This window comes from Crassostrea angulata, chromosome 3, assembly GCF_025612915.1.
Source record: "Crassostrea angulata isolate pt1a10 chromosome 3, ASM2561291v2, whole genome shotgun sequence".
Lineage (NCBI taxonomy): Eukaryota > Metazoa > Mollusca > Bivalvia > Ostreida > Ostreidae > Magallana > Magallana angulata.
Genome location: NC_069113.1, coordinates 58,014,911 through 58,037,536, shown reverse-complemented (window position 1 = coordinate 58,037,536; position 22,626 = coordinate 58,014,911). Strand labels below are relative to the sequence as shown.

Sequence of the window (22,626 nt, the reverse complement as noted above, 5' to 3'; positions counted from 1 at the left end):
TAAATTATTCCGCAACACAAATAAAAATGTTTTACTCGTGACAAAGTCGTATAAATTTTGGTATTTTGCATCCGATTTAATGATACGGTAATTATTCTTGACAAAATAAATGAAATAATGAACGATTTCAATAAATAGGAACTATATTTTTGTGCGACTGTGTAAACCGGAACAAGAACATTGACCGCCCGGCAAAGTGCGCAAGTCGGGGATTCCCGTTACCAGGCGGTCGGTTTATTTATAATAAACATTTGATATGTATGACAGAGATACCAAAAACGAATATTTCTGTATTTGGCAAAATCTAATACGCGATCACCATACAGAAAAACTTTCTGTTCATGTACAAATTAAAAAGTTATTTATGTTTCTGAGAAAACGAGCCGGTATATATCACGCCACTAAACGTCATTTCCGAGTTAAAAATAGGTCAATGCCCGTTCATAATTCGGATATAAACGAAATAGATTTTCCTAAAACATGTTAAAGGACGTGGGTTTTTTATCTCTTTAATCTTTAAGAGAGGGGGGGGGGGTGTTACAAAATTGTATCTTTATCTGTTTATAAGCAATAAGGAAAAAGTAAAATATTGTGGAGAAATATATCCATGAGTATATGAAGCGACAGTTTAAGGAGGCTGGATGCGGATCACCAATTCAAGTTTTTATGCATCAGAACTTTCAGATATGACATCTTTGGTCATAAACTATCATTTAGTAGAGAAAACATTCCAAATATCTCAGCTTTTAAGATTGGCTTTTTTCTGTATATCTTTATAATATAGAGACACATTCCAAATATCTCAGCTTTTAAGATTAACTGTTTCCTCACAGAGATTTTTTCCATGTCTCGCGACGAGAACGCCCATAACCTCTCGGACATTTATTTTAAACTCTTTAGATATCTTTATGTCTTCATATAAACAATTAAATGAATTTGCAATTTTTCCTCACAGAGATTTTTTCCATGTCTCGCGACGAGAAAGCCCATAACCTCTCGGACATTTATTTTAAAGTCTTTAGATATCTTTATGTCTTCATATAAACAATTAAATGAATTTGCATTTTCCGAACTACATGAGGTCTATTTTTCACAGTGTATAATATATACTCACAGTAAATAACAACGTCTTTAAAACAAAGAAGACCATCGAGCAAATAAGACGCCCGGCAAATGTCCATGGCTTTAATGCTAAAATACAAATTTTAAATTTATTTTTTTTCCATTAAATTAAATTTGTTTTATTATGATACATTTCTAAAAGCAATTCATTACTATAGTCAGTTAAAAATTTTTAACATGAAGAAAAACAAGACATTATTGCCTAAAGCTTTGGTAGTATTGAAACCTCAATCTAAAAAGACCTTATTGTATGCGGTAATCTACGGACAAGTGCTCTATATTTAAAACCATTTTAACAAGAGCTTGGACTTTGGGTAGTTGTGTCAAACAGCACTATGACATAGATATGTCTATTTCATTGCTGGCCACTCAGCCATGGCTTTTTGAAATCAAAAGATTTGTCTGTTTTTTTTTAGCTAAGAATACGCAATCGGTGCATATTTCTCTTGAAACCGTGTCATTTTTAACCTGTTTACGCAATATTAGAACCATTTTAACAAGAGCTTGGACTTTCAGTAGGACGAAGCTATCTATTTCTTGCGTCAAAAGAAGTTAAAAATGACACGGTTTCAAGCGAAACATGCACCGATTGCGTATTCATAGCCCAAAAGCCAGTCAAATGTTGTTGATTTCAAAGAGCTATGACTGAGTGGCCAGCGATGAAATAAACAGGCCTACGTCACATCGTTGTTTGACACAACTACCCAAAGTCCAAGCTCTTGTTAAAATGGTTCTAGATAGCCACGCCTTACTGAAAGTCCAAGGTCTTTTTAAAATGGTTCTAAATGCCATAGAATATTAGTAAAATTATTGGTATAAAAAATAAATATGTACAGAATTCCTAAATGCGGTTGGATCTAATGGGTCCGATCACTCCAAGATTTTGTTGATTGAAATTGATTCAATTCCCACTAAATTTTACTTAACATATGATAAAAATATGGAGCACAGAGCCACTCTATAAAATAAAAGGCATTGAAGTTCTAAAAAGTGACACTACCTGAATATTTTGGTCCGCATACACCAGTTCAAATCAACATGTTCTATTGAATCCATGAAAGGATTATATCTCGTTAAAACATACATAGTTTGGATAGAATTTTTAAAAATCATCAGATATATTTTAATATTTTTATTTTTAGTATTATATCCATCCTAATATAGGCATTTACCTGCATTATCCCCCCGGTCTTCTTTGTACATAAGACTTTATATCACGAGTACATATATAGTGTCTCAAAGTAATTTGTATGAACCTTTGATAATGATGAATACAGAAATTGAAATTATTTAAGGGCCTGAGATTGTTTTCTTCTTCTTTTAAAGAACTAGAGCCAATGCTTCCATATAGTGATCTCCTAGCCTGTTTCCCTGGCCTACCCATAATGCAATACAGCTACTGTTGCGGAACATTATAAGCCAGGGAAACAGGCTAAGTGATCTCCTTGAGCTCTCTTCTATCACAAATTATACCATTGTGGATTCTGAATTTCCGTGTTGTATTTCGAATTTAGTAGATCTTATACATCTACCAAAGACTAACACACCTTTCTTTTCTTTTGTAAGAGTGTACTGAAAGAAAAAGTAAACAACCATATTAGACCGTCCGCCGCTTTCGGCATTTGGCTCCTTATAGAACCATTTTAACAAGACCTTAATTGGACTTTCAGTAGGACGTAGCTATCTCATTCTTGCGTCAAAACAAGTTAAAAATGACACGGTTTTAAGCGAAATATCCCCCGATTGCGTAGTCTACTAGTCTTAGCTCAAAAGCCAGACATATCTTGTTGATTTCAGAGAGCCATGGCTGAGACTAAAATATACAGGCCTACGTCACATTGCTGTTTGACACAACTACCCAAAGTCCAAGCTCTTCAGTGTTTAAATGGTTCTAACAAGAGCGTGGACTTTGGGTAGTACGTGACAAACTCTGATTTAAGGAAGGCGGGGTCTACTCATGGTTAACTGTCCAGTCATTGGCTAATAGATTTGAATACATTGAACGCAATGACACTCGCCCGACTTCATCCAGGGATGTATATTTCGCTGAAACATCGTCAATTTCACACAGCAGAGCAGATCTTTCCGGTTTTAGTCTATGACATTTTATGAATATCTATGAGCTTCTATTAACGAGTTAGAAGAAAGGAGGTCAATCATTTGAAAGCTTGTTTTGATGAGCAAACTAGATAGTAACATCCCATGCACCGAAAGTCCAAGCTCTTGTTAAAACGGCTCAGTTGGATCGCCTGTTCAAACAATAGGGTTAGGGCCTGTTGCACCATTGTTAGATGCCATGACACCTCATTGCTCTAGAGCATTAATTAGGTTCAGATTTTAGGGCACTAATTAAGCTCCACTACCGTGACTCTGAATTAGGATCAATGGCCAGGGCCTTTTACATAAATATTTCTTAACAATTAACATTACATCATATTGATTTCTGTAGCTTTAATTTTTCATATATGAATAACAAAAGAGTAAAATATATATATTGTTTAGATTTGAAAGTCTGAGTCTTCTCTTAATTAAAAATCACAATATGCTAATCATTATTTTCCAATTTTATTCGAATGCTACTTTTTATCTGAATCCTTTTTAGAGGAGTTCCGATAGAATGTTTACAACGATGGCCGCCGTTTTTGAAAGAAATGATTTCGCTCTGGAATAAAATGTCTGTGTTGTAAAACTAGTACGTTATCCTTTATTTGAAGGAAACTATGGTGGAAAAAGACAAATTTTTAGTTGTTATTTCTGTTTTAGAAGGTAAGATTCTTTCAATTAAATGTTGCTTTTGAATGCAATATTGATGAAACAGACAGAGACAGGTCTGTGCTCGTTTTGACAGGACCTGAAAAGTGAAGTACTGGATGTTGTAATTGAAAAATTCATTGATACATTCGAACTATCTGCATATTTATGTATATTGATATTTGATAAAGAAGCCCGGAGTTTAAATCTGTTGTAATTGGTATTTTGAAATCAGTTCGAAATTTCTCTGTTTGATATTCACTTGCTGTTACAAGCAAGATTGAAGACATAATCGTTGGCTCTATTATTTGAAGATATCAAAAAATACAGCAGATCTGAGCCTTAGCTCACAATGGATTTAACTTGAATATCCATGCCTTATCCTTTTTTGTTGACGTGTTTAAAAATGGCTAAATGCTTCTCACACAATACAGTTAATCCACTCAGTTAATCTTGGGGTGTCCAAAATGAATGTTAGGAAGTAATGAATTGGTATCCATTGCTTACATTTTTATAATATTATTTTATGTGTGAAGGTCACCAATTCAAATCTGGCTAATTTGGTCCAGAGATTTTTCACCCAAAATAAAGTTTGCAAGTTGCAACTGTTTGTCATTTATCATGTTTATGGCACTTACAATTTTATTGTAAGGAAAAAAATAGCTTTTAAATAAAATGCTTTTGGATACTTTAAAACAGAATTAATAACACATTGTATATGATACATACTGGGACAAGAGGGAGAACCTGTCCTCACCTACAATGCAGAAATTTATTGATTAGTTTAGGTTATATTTAATGTGATTTCCTCTCATTAATGTTGAAGTAGGAATTTTTTTTTTTGCTTTATTTAAACTATTACAGTACTTTATCGTTAATTCAGATTTTAATAACAGAAGTACCAGAATTTTATGTGCTTAAAATCCAATAAATCTTATAAAATTCTCAATACATGTCATTAACAAGATCCATAGTGATTTTTATCATGATCTAGTGAGTTTGACAATTTTATTTTTGATTCATAGGTAGACGATTCCCAAAGCGAGCTAAACACAAGATTGTAATTGAAGCTCGTTTTGATGGGGAGCTTTTGTCCACAGACCCTGTTGATCACATAGAGACCCCAAATTTCACACAAGAACTAGCATGGGAACTAGACAAGAAAGGCCTACAGCAACACCGACTTCAGAGGACTTCCATAAAGATCCAGTGTTATGCTACAGATGGATCCGGCACGGTCAAAGAGGCGGTGGGATACGTGGTGCTCGACCTCAGATCCATCACCACCAAACAGGTCAGGCAACCTACTCTCAGCTCGGGCAGGTTTTTGTACATATGTCATATATAACAATACATGTATGTATATGTGATACTTTCAATGATCCAACATTTTGATGACATAAGTCTATAGTCTATGCAAATTTGATATCGATCTTTCGAGTTAGCATCATCAAAAAAAAGATTGTTTTTTTTTCATCAAACAGCAAGCAAACAATAATGATCATGGACACAAGAAATCTGCTGATAAAATTTGTAATAAACATTTAGCAGTAGTCAGGTTGGCAAGATGAAATTCTTTTTCTTTTTCTAGACTCCCAAATGGTACCCACTTCTTCACTCCAAGTACAGCAAAAATAAATCTGAGATACGATTAGCTATTTATCTAGAAGATGACAAAAGTGGGGAGCAGGAAACATCCTTCAAAGCCAAAGATGCCCCCGCCAGACGTATGTTATACATGCACCGTAATCACAAGTCATTATTTATATACAACACGTTTATATACTGTAAATTCCTAATTAAACGCGAGGAATTAATATCCGCGTAAAATCGCGAAAAGCCCGTCTCGCGAATTTTAAAATCTCGCTTTTAATTTTCAGACATGTAAACTACATGAAACTATGATAAAATTTCGGCATTCGCGATTTTATGTTCTCGCGATTTGATGGAAAACCGTTGAATCGCGGAATTAGGTACTCGCGTAAAATAAGGAATCTACAGTACTTACAATGTCAATGCAAACAAAACTTAATTGAGTCTCAAACAAATGATTGTCCACAGTTATCTCTCTGTATGCATGGTATGTTACTTGCAGTAAAAGAGCGAGACCCAAATACAACACACAACATGGAGACTCAAACCCCAAAGTCTTCCCACTGTAAAAGACCCAACAAAATTATTTTTCTGTTTATTTTGTCACTTTGTTTTCTTGAAAGGCTTTTAACTTGTTTTCTGTTTTTTAACTGCATGTAATTACTTAACTGTATTGCTTTCTGTTCCAGTTTTAAGGTTGATTCTGTATTGTTTTTAGTTTCATCAGTGGAGACAATGATTTAATAATTTTGTTGGTTGTTGTAGTCCTATGGTATTACTCTTTATTATTTTAAAGTTTATTGTTGGAGACTACTGTTCAATGATCAGATTGATTGGTTGTTATAGTCCTTTGGTATTACTCTGTATCATTGTAAGGTTTATTGCTGGAGACCACTGTACAATGATTGATTGTTTGTTGTAGTGCTGGACGACACCCAGAGCCTGGGAATTGACCCCCGCCATTTACAGCCCCTCCTTAACGAAGCGGAGGGCTTCTATCAAATCGGACCGAAGCTGAAGTGTAAAGAACAATTCATCCTCTCTGTCACCATCGCACAGGCCTCAAACTTAACCCAGGTACGCTCTTTAGATCATTGATCTAGTTTGTCTGTAAGGTTTAGTATTTGTTGATAGGAGAAAAGCATGGACCTATTTGTAGTGAAAAATCAACAGTAACCTAACACTGTGACCTCTAATTTTTCCAGTGAATCTTTAAATAAAAGAAAACCAAGAAAATTAGATTAAGAAAAAAACCATTCGTGTGAAATTTTAAGATTTCCCAATCTGAATATATTGTTGGAGAAAAATTCTCAATTCTATGGACCGTTGACCACCAAGTTTGAATAAGTCTGTGAGACACTTGTCAGTCAATCAGAAGAATTGTACTATTTTGTTTATTTTAGCTGATTCCGAGCTCCCAGCCCCTCCCTGTGACGGCTAGTGGCTACTTCTTCTACTTCTCCCTGCTCGGTAACGATGTGACAAACGAGACTTTTCACGATTTGATTCATCCGAACTTTCCAGCTGAGCGGGCCTCCGTCAAGATCCGGAGTAACGTGGACACACTGCGAGCGTTCTTTTCCTGTCAGCCTGGAATACAGGTAGAGCTTGGTGTCATTTACAATGGATTCAAACTTAACTGATTGTCAGTTTATTGGATATTATTCAGATCGACCGAAAAATAGATGAAGCAAACTGTCGGTTTTTGTAGCCCTTAGCATAAATGAAATTAAATTCAACTTGCTGAATATTTATTTCAAGGTACATTTATGTTGTGGTGAACAGTCATTAGGAAGTTGTGAGATTCCTTTGAAAGACCTTCTAGTCAAGAATAGCACAGAGATCTACATGAAGCCAGTATCTATCGAGGGATCATTCCAACTGGTCCCTCCTAACAAAACTAAGCAGCAAATCACCCCTGCCCCTGGGGATCTCTCCCCCATGGTGGGGGTGTCCATCGTATTGAGGAAAGAGGAAACGGTAAGGGAACTATGATTGCTTGCCTATCAGAACTATTTAACTTTCACAAATTCATGATCTGATCATTACACTGACAAGTTGATTCAATCATGTTCGTACTAGACATATTAGACATCATTATCATTAGTGTGGATTTTGAAGGTTATGCCCTCCAGTGCAACAGACAACACCCAGGAAACCAAAGTGTTGGGGTCCCCAGTCAGAGACAGAGACCTGAGCCCACCCAGGAAAGCTGCCTCACCCCCTGCCAAGGCCAAGAAATCCCCGGGAAAACAGCAGGACAAAGGCCGGGAACCAGCCAAACAAGAACAAGCTAGGGCAGGGGATGAGTACGAAGATGACTTTGAAGAGACCCAGGAATTTGTCAGTAGTTTCGAGGAAGACAGTAAGTTTGTACTTTTAAAAATGTGAAAGAATATATAACAAAATTCATGAAGTTTTTTTTAAAAACTAAAATGTTTAGTCAAACATATACATGTAGATATAATAACAAATTTACACAAGAGCATCCATTCAGCAATAATAAATATCAGTTTGTTTATTGTTGTAAAATATCAAATTTTTTATTTTCTGTACCTAAGATTTTAGTATGATTTCATGATGATAAGATATAAAGACATTGTTATGATTTCAGAAGGTGCTAAGAAAACCAAGGATACAGGTGCCCCCCGCAGTCCGCACAGAAAGGAGACAGGTGCCCCCCGCAGTCCCCTTAGTCCAGTCAGATCACACCCAGGTCAGCCTCACACTGCACCCACACTAAGTCTAGCTTACTAGTGCACCCACACTACGTCTAGCTTATTACTGCACCTACCATAAGTCAAGCTTACCAGTGCACCCACACTACGTCTAGCTTATTACTGCACCTACCATAAGTCAAGCTTACCAGTGCACCCACACTAAGGCTAGCTTACTAGTGCCCCCACACCAAGTCTAGCTAATTACTGCACCCACACTAAGTCTAGCTAATTACCGCACCTACCATTAGTCAAGTTTATCACTACACCCACACTAAGGCTGGCTTACTAGTGCGCCCACACTAAGTATAGCTTACTTGTGTACCCACACTATGTCTAGCTTACTTGTGCAACTACACTAAGTCTAGCTTACTAGTGCACCCAATCTAAGTCTATTTTACTAGTGTACCTACACTAAGTCTTGCTTACCATGGTGCTCACACTAAGCCTAGCTTAATTATGCAACTACAACTAATCTAGCTTTGTTCAGCATAAAGCCATATAGTGGTTTACAATCAGATTAATATTTATATTGTAAATCTTGTTTTGACTTCCGTGGCCCCTCTCTGACTCTCTGTTCTTTCACACAGTGGACAGTCAGACCACCACCTCCACTCACCTGGCCATACCACCCGCCGCCCACCACTTCACCTTCTCCATCGACCTGCGCAGCATCAAGGACTTCCACAGCACCGCCACTCTGATGGTCTTCCTCAGGTAAACCATATGAACCATATAATGTTTATTGGAGATCAGGAAGCTGACCAGAATTCTGTGTATCAGAAATGTTGTGGCTGTCCCAGCACTCGCATATCAATCGGTATCATCAGCATCCAAGTTTGAATAATTAGTTAACAAAGGATATATACTGAAAACTTCGTCAAAGTCAGTGGCAAGTTGAAGAAATTTTTTTTTACACCTGTAGCTATGTTTTGTATTTAGAACCACTTTAACTTTGAAACCAGTACATGTATACTTTGTTCTCTTTATTCTGTCACTTTATGAAACATTAACCAGAAATAATATTATGATTGAAGTCTTTATTAATGTTTATGATACATTTCTTTTATGTTGTACATGTATAAAATATGGAGAAATGCTTTTGTTTTACACAGATATTCCTATCCTTTTTTTGGGAGTGCGGCACCAATTTTGACAAATCCACCGGTCGAGATAAGAAAAGGAATGGAAGTGATTCTGCCCCAGTCCTTCTGTGCGTTTGACTTTGCCTGTACCATTCAGCAGCTTCAGGAAACCTTTCTGAGGTAGATTTTGATTTTGATGCTGAGTTTAATTCTACAAGTAGGTTCAGTACTCAGCTATTTTCCTAATTTTCAGATGTGAATGTTTTTGAAGTTCTTCAGGCCTTAAAAAAGATAGTACTGGTAGATTGAAGAAAGTACCTTAATGTGTTATCGTGTACCTGTTAAGTTCATGTAATGTTATAATGATCATAAAAAACTGCAATTCAATTCTTTATTTACATGTAGGAATTTTATGTTTCAAAAGCATGGCTTTTTTCAGTAAAAGTAGAGAAATTGTTTGCTAAATTGATAGAACAAGCATTCCTGTTTATCATGAGCAGTGCACAGATTTCATTGTGATACCATTACATCAGGCTTTTAATTACCTTGTCTGGATAATAGTTCTGTCACCTTTTGCAGAGGCTTTCAACATTCCTATAAAAAATGCACATTGAATGTGAATGTATGTACATGTGTATATGTTTTTGTTCTCTCTGATAATGTTATTTCAGTGCTTCTCTTAAAAAGAGATTTTGCTTTATTTTTTGGTTGCACAGAGTGTGTTAACAATTTCCATATTCATAGTTATATTAGGAATGCAGTAGAGAGCTCAACAGGTTTATGGGGTGAGGATTGTGTATTTCAGAGTTCCCCTTGTGATTGAGGTATGGCACCGAGACAAACAGCTCTCCCAGGATGTGATGATTGGGACCGGGGAACTACCGCTGGACCGCATCGTCACCACAGACAAGTTCAAAGTCTCTGTATGTATTTGTTTATATATTCAACTCTCTGTACGCTGTACATACCTATGGAGAATTAAAATCAGTTGTCAAAATTATGAAATCATTCTCCATGCCAGATGACTTTTACTACTGCTCCGATCAACAAAAAGCTTCAGATAGTTGATTCTGTACTTGGTTATATGCCGTTATTTTTACCTGTGTTTACCTGTGTTTACCTATGTTATACCTGTGTTATATCTTTGATTTACCTGTGTATTTTAGGGTAGCACAGGCTCACCTGGCTGGAGACAGACCTTCCATGACAGACTGGGAATCACAGCCAGTGACAGGTACACACAACAGACACAACAGATAGGGAGTGTTTGTACACACAACAGATACAACAGATAGGGAGTGCTTGTACACACAACAGATACAACAGATAGGGAGTGTTTGTACACACAACAGAAAGGGAGTGTTTGTACACACAACAGATACAACAAATAGGGAGTGTTTGTACACACAACAGATACAACAGATAGGGAGTGTTTGTACACACAACAGACACAACAGATGGGGAGTGTTTGTACACACAACAGATACAACAAATAGGGAGTGTTTGTACACACAACAGATACAACAGATAGGGAGTGTTTGTACACACAACAGATAGGGAGTGTTTGTACACACAACAGATACAACAGATAGGGAGTGTTTGTACACTCAACAGATAGGGAGTGTTTGTACACACAACAGATACAACAGATAGGGAGTGTTTGTACACACAACAGAAAGGGAGTGTTTGTACACACAACAGATACAACAAATAGGGAGTGTTTGTACACACAACAGATACAACAGATAGGGAGTGTTTGTACACACAACAGATACAACAGATATGGAGTGTTTGTACACACAACAGATACAACAGATAGGGAGTGTTTGTACACACAACAGATAGGGAGTGTTTGTACACACAACAGACACAACAGATGGGGAGTGTTTGTACACACAACAGATACAACAAATAGGGAGTGTTTGTACACACAACAGATACAACAGATAGGGAGTGTTTGTACACACAACAGATACAACAGATAGGGAGTGTTTGTACACACAACATATACAACAGATAGGGAGTGTTTGTACACACAACAGATACAACAGATAGGGAGTGCTTGTACACACAACAGATACAACAGATAGGGAGTGTTTGTACACACAACAGATAGGGAGTGTTTGTACACACAACAGACACAACAGATAGGGAGTGTTTGTACACACAACAGAAAGGGAGTGTTTGTACACACAACAGATACAACAAATAGGGAGTGTTTGTACACACAACAGATACAACAGATAGGGAGTGTTTGTACACACAACAGATACAACAGATAGGGAGTGTTTGTACACACAACAGATACAACAGATAGGGAGTGTTTGTACACACAACAGATAGGGAGTGTTTGTACACACAACAGACACAGCAGATAGGGAGTGTTTGTACACACAACAGACAGAACAGATAGGGAGTGTTTGTACACACAACAGACACAACAGATAGGGAGTGTTTGTACACACAACAGATACAACAGATAGGGAGTGTTTGTACACACAACAGATACAACAGGTAGGGAGTGTTTGTACACACAACAGACACAGCAGATAGGGAGTGTTTGTACACACAACAGATACAGCAGATAGGGAGTGTTTGTACATACAATAAATACAACAGATAGGGAGTGTTTGTACACACAACAGATACAACAGATAGGGAGTGTTTGTACACACAACATATACAACAGGTAGGGAGTGTTTGTACACACAACAGACACAGCAGATAGGGAGTGTTTGTACACACAACAGACACAGCAGATAGGGAGTGTTTGTACACACAACAGATACAGCAGATAGGGAGTGCTTGTACACACAACAGATACAACAGATAGGGAGTGTTTGTACACACAACAGATAGGGAGTGTTTGTACACACAACAGACACAACAGATAGGGATTGTTTGTACACACAACAGATAGGGATTGCTTGTACACACAACAGATAGGGATTGCTTGTACACACAACAGATAGGGAGTGTTTGTACACACAACAGATACAGCAGATAGGGATTGCTTGTACACACAACAGATACAACAGATAGGGAGTGCTTGTACACACAACAGATAGGGATTGTTTGTACACACAACAGATAGGGATTGCTTGTACACACAACAGATAGGGATTGTTTGTACACACAACAGATAGGGATTGTTTGTACACATAACAGATAGGGAGTGTTTGTACACACAACAGATACAGCAGATAGGGAGTGCTTGTACACACAACAGATACAACAGATAGGGAGTGCTTGTACACACAACAGATAGGGATTGTTTGTACACACAACAGATAGGGAGTGCTTGTACACACAACAGATACAACAGAGAGGGAGTGTTTGTACACACAGCAGATACAACAGATAGGGAGTGTTTGTACACACAACAGATAGGGAGTGTTTGTACACACAAAAGATACAAAAGATAAGGAGTGTTTGTACACACAGCAGATACAACAGATAAGGAGTGTTTGTACACACAACAGATACAACAGATAGGGAGTGTTTGTACACACAAAAGATTCAACAGATAAGGAGTGTTTGTACACACAGCAGATACAACAGATAGGGAGTGTTTGTACACACAACAGATACAACAGATAGGGAATGTTTGTACACACAACAGATACAACAGATAGGGCGTGTTTGTACACACAGCAGATACAACAGATAGGGAGTGTTTGTACACTCAACAGATAGGGATTGTTTGTACACACAACTGATAGGGATTGTTTGTACACACAACAGATAGGGAGTGCTTGTACACACAAAAGATACAACAGATAAGGAGTGTTTGTACACACAACAGATAGGGATTGTTTGTACACACAACAGACACAACAGATAGGGAGTGTTTGTACACACAACAGATAGGGATTGTTTGTACACACAACAGATAGGGATTGTTTGTACACACAACAGATAGGGATTGTTTATACACACAACAGATAGGGAGTGTTTGTACACACAACAGATAGGGATTGTTTGTATACACAACAGATAGGGATTGTTTGTACACACAACAGATAGGGATTGTTTGTACACACAACAGACACAACAGATAGGGATTGTTTGTACACTCAACAGATACAACAGATAGGGAGTGTTTGTACACACAACAGATAGGGAGTGTTTGTACACACAACAGACACAACAGATAGGGAGTGTTTGTACACACAACAGATACAACAGATAGGGAGTGTTTGTACACACAACAGATACAACAGATAGGGAATGTTTGTACACACAACAGATACAACAGATAGGGAGTGTTTGTACACACAGCAGATACAACAGATAGGGAGTGTTTGTACACTCAACAGATAGGGATTGTTTGTACACACAACTGATAGGGATTGTTTGTACACACAACAGATAGGGAGTGCTTGTACACACAAAAGATACAACAGATAAGGAGTGTTTGTACACACAACAGATAGGGATTGTTTGTACACACACAGACACAACAGATAGGGAGTGTTTGTACACACAACAGATAGGGATTGTTTGTACACACAACAGATAGGGATTGTTTATACACACAACAGATAGGGATTGTTTGTACACACAACAGATAGGGATTGTTTATACACACAACAGATAGGGAGTGTTTGTACACACAACAGATAGGGATTGTTTGTATACACAACAGATAGGGATTGTTTGTACACATAACAGATAGGGATTGTTTGTACACACAACAGACACAACAGATAGGGATTGTTTATACACACAACAGATAGGGATTGTTTGTACACACAACAGATAGGGATTGTTTATACACACAACAGATAAGGAGTGTTTGTACACACAACAGATAGGGAGTGTTTGTACACACAACAGACACAACAGATAGGGAGTGTTTGTACACACAACAGACACAACAGATAGGAAGTGTTTGTACACACAACAGATACAACAGATAGGGAATGTTTGTACACACAACAGATAGGGAGTGTTTGTACACACAGCAGATACAACAGATAGGGAGTGTTTGTACACTCAACAGATAGGGATTGTTTGTACACACAACTGATAGGGATTGTTTGTACACACAACAGATAGGGAGTGCTTGTACACACAAAAGATACAACAGATAAGGAGTGTTTGTACACACAACAGATAGGGATTGTTTGTACACACAACAGATAGGGATTGTTTATACACACAACAGATAGGGATTGTTTGTACACACAACAGATAGGGATTGTTTATACACACAACAGATAGGGAGTGTTTGTACACACAACAGATAGGGATTGTTTGTATACACAACAGATAGGGATTGTTTGTACACACAACAGATAGGGATTGTTTGTACACACAACAGACACAACAGATAGGGAGTGTTTGTACACTCAACAGATAGGGATTGTTTGTACACACAACAGACACAACAGATAGGGAGTGTTTGTACACTCAACAGATAGGGATTGTTTGTACACACAAAAGATACAACAGATAAGGAGTGTTTGTACACACAGCAGATACAACAGATAGGGAGTGTTTGTACACTCAACAGATAGGGATTGTTTGTACACACAACAGACACAACAGATAGGGAGTGTTTGTACACACAACAGATGGGGATTGTTTGTACACACAACAGATGGGGATTGTTTGTACACACAACAGATAGGGAGTGTTTGTACACACAACAGATAGGGATTGCTTGTCAGGGTCAGGGGTTCAGGACATGAGGGGGGGGGGGGGCAATATGGCAATAAAGTGTTAATGCTTATAATGTTCAAAAATCTTCTTCTGTATTCTCACACATCTGTATAAAAAAAACGACTAATATTTATGTTTACCAGGAAGTCCTCTACTGAAATTTTAATTTTCATGTCCCCTGGGGTATGGGTTTTGACTCTAGGGCAGGGCCAAAATGGATGTATAGATGTTAATGCATATAACGTTAAAAAATTATCTTCTTTACTCCCACACACCTGAAAGGAAAACTGAATTCATTATTTTGTAGACCAGATCTTTTAGTTTTTCACCAAAATTATAGGTTTCACAGTTCTTTTTTAATTAAATGTGGTTGTCATTACAAATTTATAATTTTTCTACTCCAGTATGAAACCTAATTAAAATTAGATGCATATATGAGACTCCATGACAAGTTTGTGTATGGGATATATGCTACTCAGGTGACCGTTAAGGCCAATTGGCCTCTTGTTAGATTTAATCCTTTAATTCCTCTTCTATAAAGTTTATCCGTGACATATGAATGCCTTCAGGAAATGAAATGTCTGCTTGCTTTGTATGTAGCAGTCACCAGAAGGTCGGCGAGGTTTGTTTTGTCCTGTGTCTAGAGGACTGGGGACCAATCACAGCGCAGCAAATTGTCGTCCAACAGGAGGCGCCACCGGTAAGTCAGCAGATTTGATTGTAGTCCCTTTGAGATTTTTGTCAAAGAAGTCCCTTGAGATATTTTGTCATAGAAGTCCCTTGAGATATTTTGTCAAATGAGAACATACTTTGTATATATTTTCTACATGCATTTTGCTTAAGATATGTAAATCAAACCATTCTTTATCATTACCTTTGATTTTGAATTTTGACAATATAAAATTGCACATATGCCCTTGATAATGTAGTACAGAATTAATTTATTTTCATTAATTTTCCCACAGTATTTTGTTAAGCTTTTATTGGTAAGAAATACTTGATATTGGAGTATTCATAAAGGTATATCAAACAGCATTGATTATTGATTGGTTGTAATCTGTCTGTCCAGCAGCCAGTGATTGGATCCCCGGCCCGGTCCCCAAAGGTTTCCAGGAAGGTCGTGAGTCCGGAGCAGCCCCGGGAGACTGCTGAGTACCAAGCAGCCGTGGAACTGGAGATGTGGAAGGAGTCCCAGGAACAGATGTTTGAGAACCAGGTCAGCTCCCTAAATTCCTTGCTCATCAACAAACAGCTCCCACAATTCCTTTCACATCAAAAAACAGCTCCCACAACTCCTTGCACATCAACAAACAGCTCCCACAATACCTTGCACATCAACAAACAGCTCCCACAATTCCTTGCACATCAACAAACAGCTCCCACAATACCTTGCACATCAACAAACAGCTCCCACAATTCCTTGCACATCAACAAACAGCTCCAACAATTTCGTTTTAATTAAGCTGTCACAGTTCCCTGCACTGCTCCAGTACAATAATGGTCAATCAATAGGTAGCTCTAGTGATTTTTCTAAGATACATTAGGTTAAATAATTTCAAAAATTGCAAGGCAGAGTGATCGCATACTGAACAACTGATTATCTTATTTTATACTCAAGTTGTAAACCAACATTTATATTTTAATTGAAGGTGGAAAATCATACTACATGAATACAATCAATTTTATTCTATTCATATTATAAATAACACTTGTAGAGTATTATTTCTATTAATATCTGCATCACAAAATATTTATGTAAAGAGTAATCAAAAGTATTCGAAAAAGTAATTATAATTACACTGAAATTATTGGCTGTAATTAAATTTCGATTACAAGTAATCGAAAATCTCTTCGATTGCAGATTACTGTTGATTACTTGAAAAAGAGTAACAATTACAATCGATTACAATTACTCAATTATGATTAGGCCATTGCAAGTTTTTTCTTTGTTTAGGGTCCACTCAAAACTCAAAAACCTATCTTTCTATCAGGAAAAAAACCCACAAACCTTAGAAAAAACACACAACTTTAAAGGTTCAACAAAATAAAATTTATTATATATTTTGAAGTATTTTCTTCATTTTGTAACATACCCCATGCCTGTCCAGTAGTTGCCATTTGTTCAGTGACTTGATATAAAGTTGATGTAAAGTTGATTTGATATACAAGCAAGACTTATTTTTCTTGAAAATTGAAAAAAAAAGTTTAATGTTTATAGTTTTGGTAAATACTTGTTCATAACTTGTATTGATTATGGTGCATCTAATCAGATTGATGAGTTCTGTTACTGCATATGCAACTGTATCTGTTGTGGATGCCTTTTTAGCTAAATTTTGTGCTGTTTTATCTCATCTGCCAAAAAGGCCAAAAATTTAACTAAAAGATTTCAAAAAATAAAATCTCCAAAAATTTATGTAAAACATAACTACTGGAATTAAGAAGCAATGTATTTATATATAAGTTTTGTGTCATAAAATTCCTTTTTTTCTACAGCTGAAGCAGAAAGAAATAATGTACATGAAGGCTTTAGCTGAGGAGTGGAAGAAACGAGACAGAGAAAGGGAGATAATAATGAAGAAAAAGGTTATGCTCTGTTTTTATATATATATATAGAGAGAGAGAGAGAGAGAGAGAGAGAGAGAGTTATCTTATGTTCTCTGCTTTGCACTTATCTATCTTCTGAGAGTCAGTTCACTGAACTTCATACCCAAATGCCCAGTAAAACACTGTCATAAGGGAGCAGGGAGGGCAATCAAGGTCATTGCATCCAGTAAATTTATAAAGTACTCTAACGATTAGAGGAATTAACTGACTCCCCAGTAAGTGTGAATTTTGTTATGAGCCTCATTGCTGTAACTTGTTTTACTGTATTCAAAGATTTATTATACTTTTCCTGTAGTTGGCTGAGTACACTCAGTCGGAGGAGAAGCTGAGGAAGACGCTGCTAGATCTACAGAAACGCGAGAAACAGCTGGCAGCCAATGAACAGGAGGTAGGTGCAAACAGTCTGTCATATGTGTGTGTGTGTGTTTGAATGAACATAATCAGGCACTGTGTCTGATTTAATTATAGGAAAAATTTGTATTATATGTTGTCAAAAGAACCAGCTTATGATATAGACAAAGTTAAGGCTTATCATTCAGAGGTGGATAAATCTATTTAGGTGACGCGACAGCGTGTGGAGCTACAGAGAGAACACGACCGGAAGCTTCAGGAGATGAAGGAGGCCTCCCACAGGATGAAGGAGGACTGTCACCACCAGGTGGAGCTAGAGAGGTCAGTCTGTTACTAAATATAGACAACACTGATAAATAAACAACCACCAGGTGGAGCTACAGAGGTCGGTATGTTACTAAATATAGACAACACTGATAAATAAACCACCACCAGGTGGAGCTACAGAGGTCGGTATGTTACTAAATATAGACAACACTGATAAATAAACCACCATCAGGTGGAGCTACAGAGGTCGGTCTGTTACTTTTTATAGACAACACTCCCACCAGGTGAAGCTATAGAGGTACATGTATTATAGATAGTAGACATTAATACATGTATATTACTGTAGATTCCTTATTTTACGCGAGTACTTAATTCCGCGATTCAACGATTAACCATCAAATGGCGAGAACATAAAATCGCGATTGCCGAAAGTTTATCTTAGTTTCAAGTAGTTTACATGTGTCCCAAAATTAAAAGCGAGATTTTAGAATTCGCGAGACGGGATTCTCGCGATTTTACGCGGATATTAATTCCACGCGTTTAATTAGGAATTTACAGTAACCAATAGCAGGTGGACTGATTTACAGTTGTATTAGGTCTATGTATTTGATAAATGATATTTTTTAAATGAAACATCTCATTAAAAGTTTTATTTTTTTCTTTAGAATGAAGGTCCGAGAAATAGAGGGCATAGTGGAGCGGCACAAGAATGAGGTCAGTGACCGTTATATGGGAACCAGCAAACACCAGAATGACAGTTCAACTTCTTAAGTCATTTTATGCAGTAGATATATTTTAAATTATAGAAAGTACATGAACATGTTAAGAAATCAAATAGATTAATGAAATCAGAAAATGTCTACTGCAAGATGTTGTTTTAGGTTTAGATTCAAATCTTGATTTGTTTTCATGAATGTTAGTAGGGCATACACTTTTAATTAGTAATTCTTTATAGCTTGGTGAAATGGAAAAGAAATACCGAAGCTTGGAGAAGGACTTTGCTGTTTATAAAGAACAACAGAACAGTAAGCCTGAGGTCCGACTTCAGTCAGAAATCAACCTCCTGACCTTGGAGAAGGTAACTAATAAACGCAAATAACAGTACATCAAACCTTGTGTCAGTAGTTTACAATGTGAGATTTATGATTTGGAATGATGACAGGTCAGGTTTAGATGGACAGAAGAAATCACAATAATTTTTTAAAGCATCTATCTGATTTATCAAGATCAAAGCATTTATCTGATACAGTATTTATTACCTACCACAGCAAGATATCCAGATCAAACTGTCTGGGCACAGCTCTTCCTCAGATTCAATAGAACCATAATTGAGTTTTAGCAAAAGATAAAAAAATTAAAATTGAGAAGAAGAGATTTTTTTTAATTAAGAAGAAATCCATAGCAAACTGCCTGAACACAGCTCCTCCTCAGATTCAATAGAACCATAATTTAGTTCTTTAGCAAAAGAAATCGTTTTTTTAAATGAGAAAAAGAGATTTTTTTGAATTGAGAGGAAAACAAATCCCTGAGAGTGAGAGTGAACTTTGTTGTAGGTGGAGTTAGAGAGGAAGATTGACGCACTGTCCAAGTCAAAGCTTCACTACAAGCAGCAGTGGGGGCGGGCCCTAAAGGAACTAGCCCGCCTCAAACAAAAGGAGCAGGCGTCGGCCAAGGCGGAGCTAAAGCGACAGCAGCAGGAGCTGGAACACATGAGGCTGAGGTACCTCGCGGCCGAGGAGAAGGAGGTGGTCAACTCGGAGAAGAGGGAGCTGGAGGAACTCAAGAATGAACTCTCAAAGTAAGACCTCCATTATCTACAGTAAAACACAGTTATAGAGACAGGGACAAACCATTTTGTTATGAGAAGTTTTCAAATTTGACATACACCTTGTATGTCTTAGTTTTTTGGTCGGGGCATGATCAAATCTATCATAAAGCCCTTCAGTCCTTATTGGGTTTGATCATGTCCCGACCAAAATTATCACCTAATAATACTCAAAGAATGATTCCTTATTCCGTAAAAAAAACAATAATCAAAGTGTCCAAAAAACATAATGCAGACATAATTTTGTATTTATTTTGATGATTTCAGGTTGAAGAAGCTAGAGGAGGAGAAGGGAAAGTTTGGGAATGAGGACAGCCCCAGGGACGGGACACGTCCCTTCCAGCCCGACCTTGACCTCAGTCTGGATGACCACATCAGTCGTCTGATCGAGGAGCGAGACACACTTCTCAGGACTGGGGTCTACTCGACCCAGGACAAAATCATCGCCGAGCTCGACCGACAGATCCGAGAGTCCATCGCTCAGAAGAAGACCAATGCCTTATAGCGGTACGCCGGTGTCTACTCAATAGGGGGGTGCCTGCTGACAAAGCTCTGATATTAGTACTTCTCATCACAGTTACAGTCATCATACTGTATACATCTCCAAATAAAGTCATAGACTGACTGTATCTATCTTGTGAACAATAAACCGTTGTGTATGAGCAATTGTTCAGGTTTTAGCACCCATTCTCCGTTTTTATTACAAGTTACTATTTATTTTAGCATTGATGCATGTAGAAATAGAACAAGTTTCATGTAAGTCTTCAGAGAGGGAAATACATTGGAGACGGGAGTATTAGCCTTTGTTAAAATTGGGTTATAAACAGAACCATTTTTATAGTCTGTTTGTAATTTAGACAGAGGAACAAATATTTATGGATGTTTGATATATTTAAAAGCATACAAACTGAACAAGATTAGATGAAAAGTGAATATGTGCAAAGAAATTAAATGAAGAAATTTATAACAAGTCTAAATGTACATTAACCTAATGGATTTCATCATGGTGTGTCTTTTCATTGTCTTTGTTTTGTCACTGGAATTGTTTGTACTCATCATCAATAGAAATGTTTGTGTTTAAGGATATATGTAGGATATGTGTCTCGCACTGTTAGTATGATGGACGCTACAAAGCTTATACATGACAAGGACTAATCAGCTCAAACAGACTGGTAAACATACATGCAAATGTTACATTCTCATGACACGTGCTTAAGACATGGTAGCTTATACTCCACAGTGAACAAATTCGGAATGAACCTCATGAAGACTCTTCTAAATGTGTAAAAGATACACCTAGTGGTGATTTTATGATTACACAGACTTTTATGTGGATAAATATGTTTGTGTGGTATCTGGATAGAGTAGACACCAGCATTGTTTAACTCAGTTGTAGGAGACCCGTTATGGGATGGGCGGTAGTGATGAGGTAGATTTATTTTTATTTTATAGTTTGCCATTTCATCCTGGCATAAATCCAGCTGGCTTAGAAAGAGAGAGACCTAGTGTATGGAACATTTGGTTTACACACAGTCTCAGATGTATACATTGGTGTGAACAGAATGAAACTTGTGTTGCTTTTTGTTTAATGTAAGCAATATTGTGATATGTAAATAACAGGCTATGTATTTAATGTATATAATGTCAATTGTATTAACATATTAACTGAACAAACATTCAATAAAATCGTAAAATCTTCCTACCATAGCAGTGCATTGTGATTAAACAATATATATTTTAATGAAGAATGTGTTGGATAGATTATGATTTAGTTGAGGTATAAGAAGGTAATCGAGAATCTTTACTTGGCAACAATCGATGACATTTTACCCAGAAACGCGTGTTAATGTAGCAATTTATGACCAGAACTGATTGCTGATATATATAAGTTAAAATAAATTTAGAAAAACAAACATCCATTGGTGAACAAGTGGGTAAAATGTTACAAAAACAGGGGGGAAATATGTAATGAGACGAAGGATAGAAATATTACGCATTTACAATGTCCTTGATCTTTTTGAAAGCGCTTTGGACAGCTGCTGGATTCAAATGGTTTTGGTAATTGGAATGTTACCTGTAATGGAGACCAAGAGAGCCAATTGGATGTTACATAATGCTTAGCAGAAAAATGTTTTGCTTAAACATTAATATTGCATTCCAAAGTTGTTAAAACTGGACGACTAATCTTGACTATTCTCATAATGTTTCTGGCTTCTGAGACTGTAAATTAGTGATCTGGTTCTCCGCCTTATTATCAGACACGAAATTATTTTGTTCTTGATACGATTTCCCAATATTAATTTAAAAAAAACTCGTTGGCTAATCCTATTGCAAAAGTGAGAAACAGCCCATTCACATTCTATAACTGCAGAAATCCATATAGCCTACAGGAGCATAGAACTGTAGAGAAGTATGGGTATCCTGATCTGAGGATAACCTTTTTGAGAAAGAAAACCTGACTTTCCGTGAAGTTAATGAAACTGCATATCGGCTTTAATGTTTTTAAATGAGTAAATTAATAGAGAAAGTATAAGTAATCAATATATTGCTTTTTAGTTATGATAGATAATAATTGAAAGTCAATTTTCTGCTACTATTTATATCCCTGGATGAGATTTAAATTTTTAAAACATTATTTTTTGCA

At 36.9% G+C, this 22,626-nt stretch overlaps 1 protein-coding gene and 1 long non-coding RNA gene across 3 annotated transcripts; one reads left to right on the top strand and one right to left on the bottom strand.

Annotated features, from left to right (window-relative positions):
* The first annotated feature begins 3,740 nt into the window (after positions 1-3,740).
* Positions 3,741-21,684, top strand: LOC128177629 (centrosomal protein of 120 kDa-like). Of its 2 annotated transcripts, none has more exons than XM_052844428.1 (21): positions 3,741-3,888; positions 4,899-5,167; positions 5,465-5,600; positions 6,389-6,543; positions 6,870-7,067; positions 7,228-7,446; positions 7,588-7,831; positions 8,081-8,182; positions 8,774-8,900; positions 9,299-9,448; positions 10,074-10,191; positions 10,435-10,502; positions 15,536-15,635; positions 16,008-16,151; positions 17,429-17,518; positions 17,835-17,927; positions 18,099-18,211; positions 18,823-18,871; positions 19,113-19,235; positions 19,711-19,955; positions 20,250-21,684. In XM_052844428.1, exons 1-21 carry the CDS (start codon positions 3,843-3,845, stop codon positions 20,485-20,487), a joined length of 3,027 nt encoding a protein of 1,008 aa, XP_052700388.1. In that variant the 5' UTR covers positions 3,741-3,842; the 3' UTR covers positions 20,488-21,684. The 2 variants fall into 2 exon arrangements, with proteins under 2 accessions (XP_052700388.1, XP_052700387.1); XM_052844427.1 differs by having other exon boundaries at positions 16,005-16,151.
* LOC128177631 (uncharacterized) lies at positions 9,444-22,057 on the bottom strand. Its single transcript, XR_008242857.1, has 3 exons — positions 21,984-22,057; positions 9,814-9,862; positions 9,444-9,549 (listed from the first exon to the last, which is right to left on the bottom strand). It is a non-coding gene; the product is annotated as an uncharacterized LOC128177631 (long non-coding RNA).
* Between the last annotated feature and the right edge of the window lie 569 nt (positions 22,058-22,626).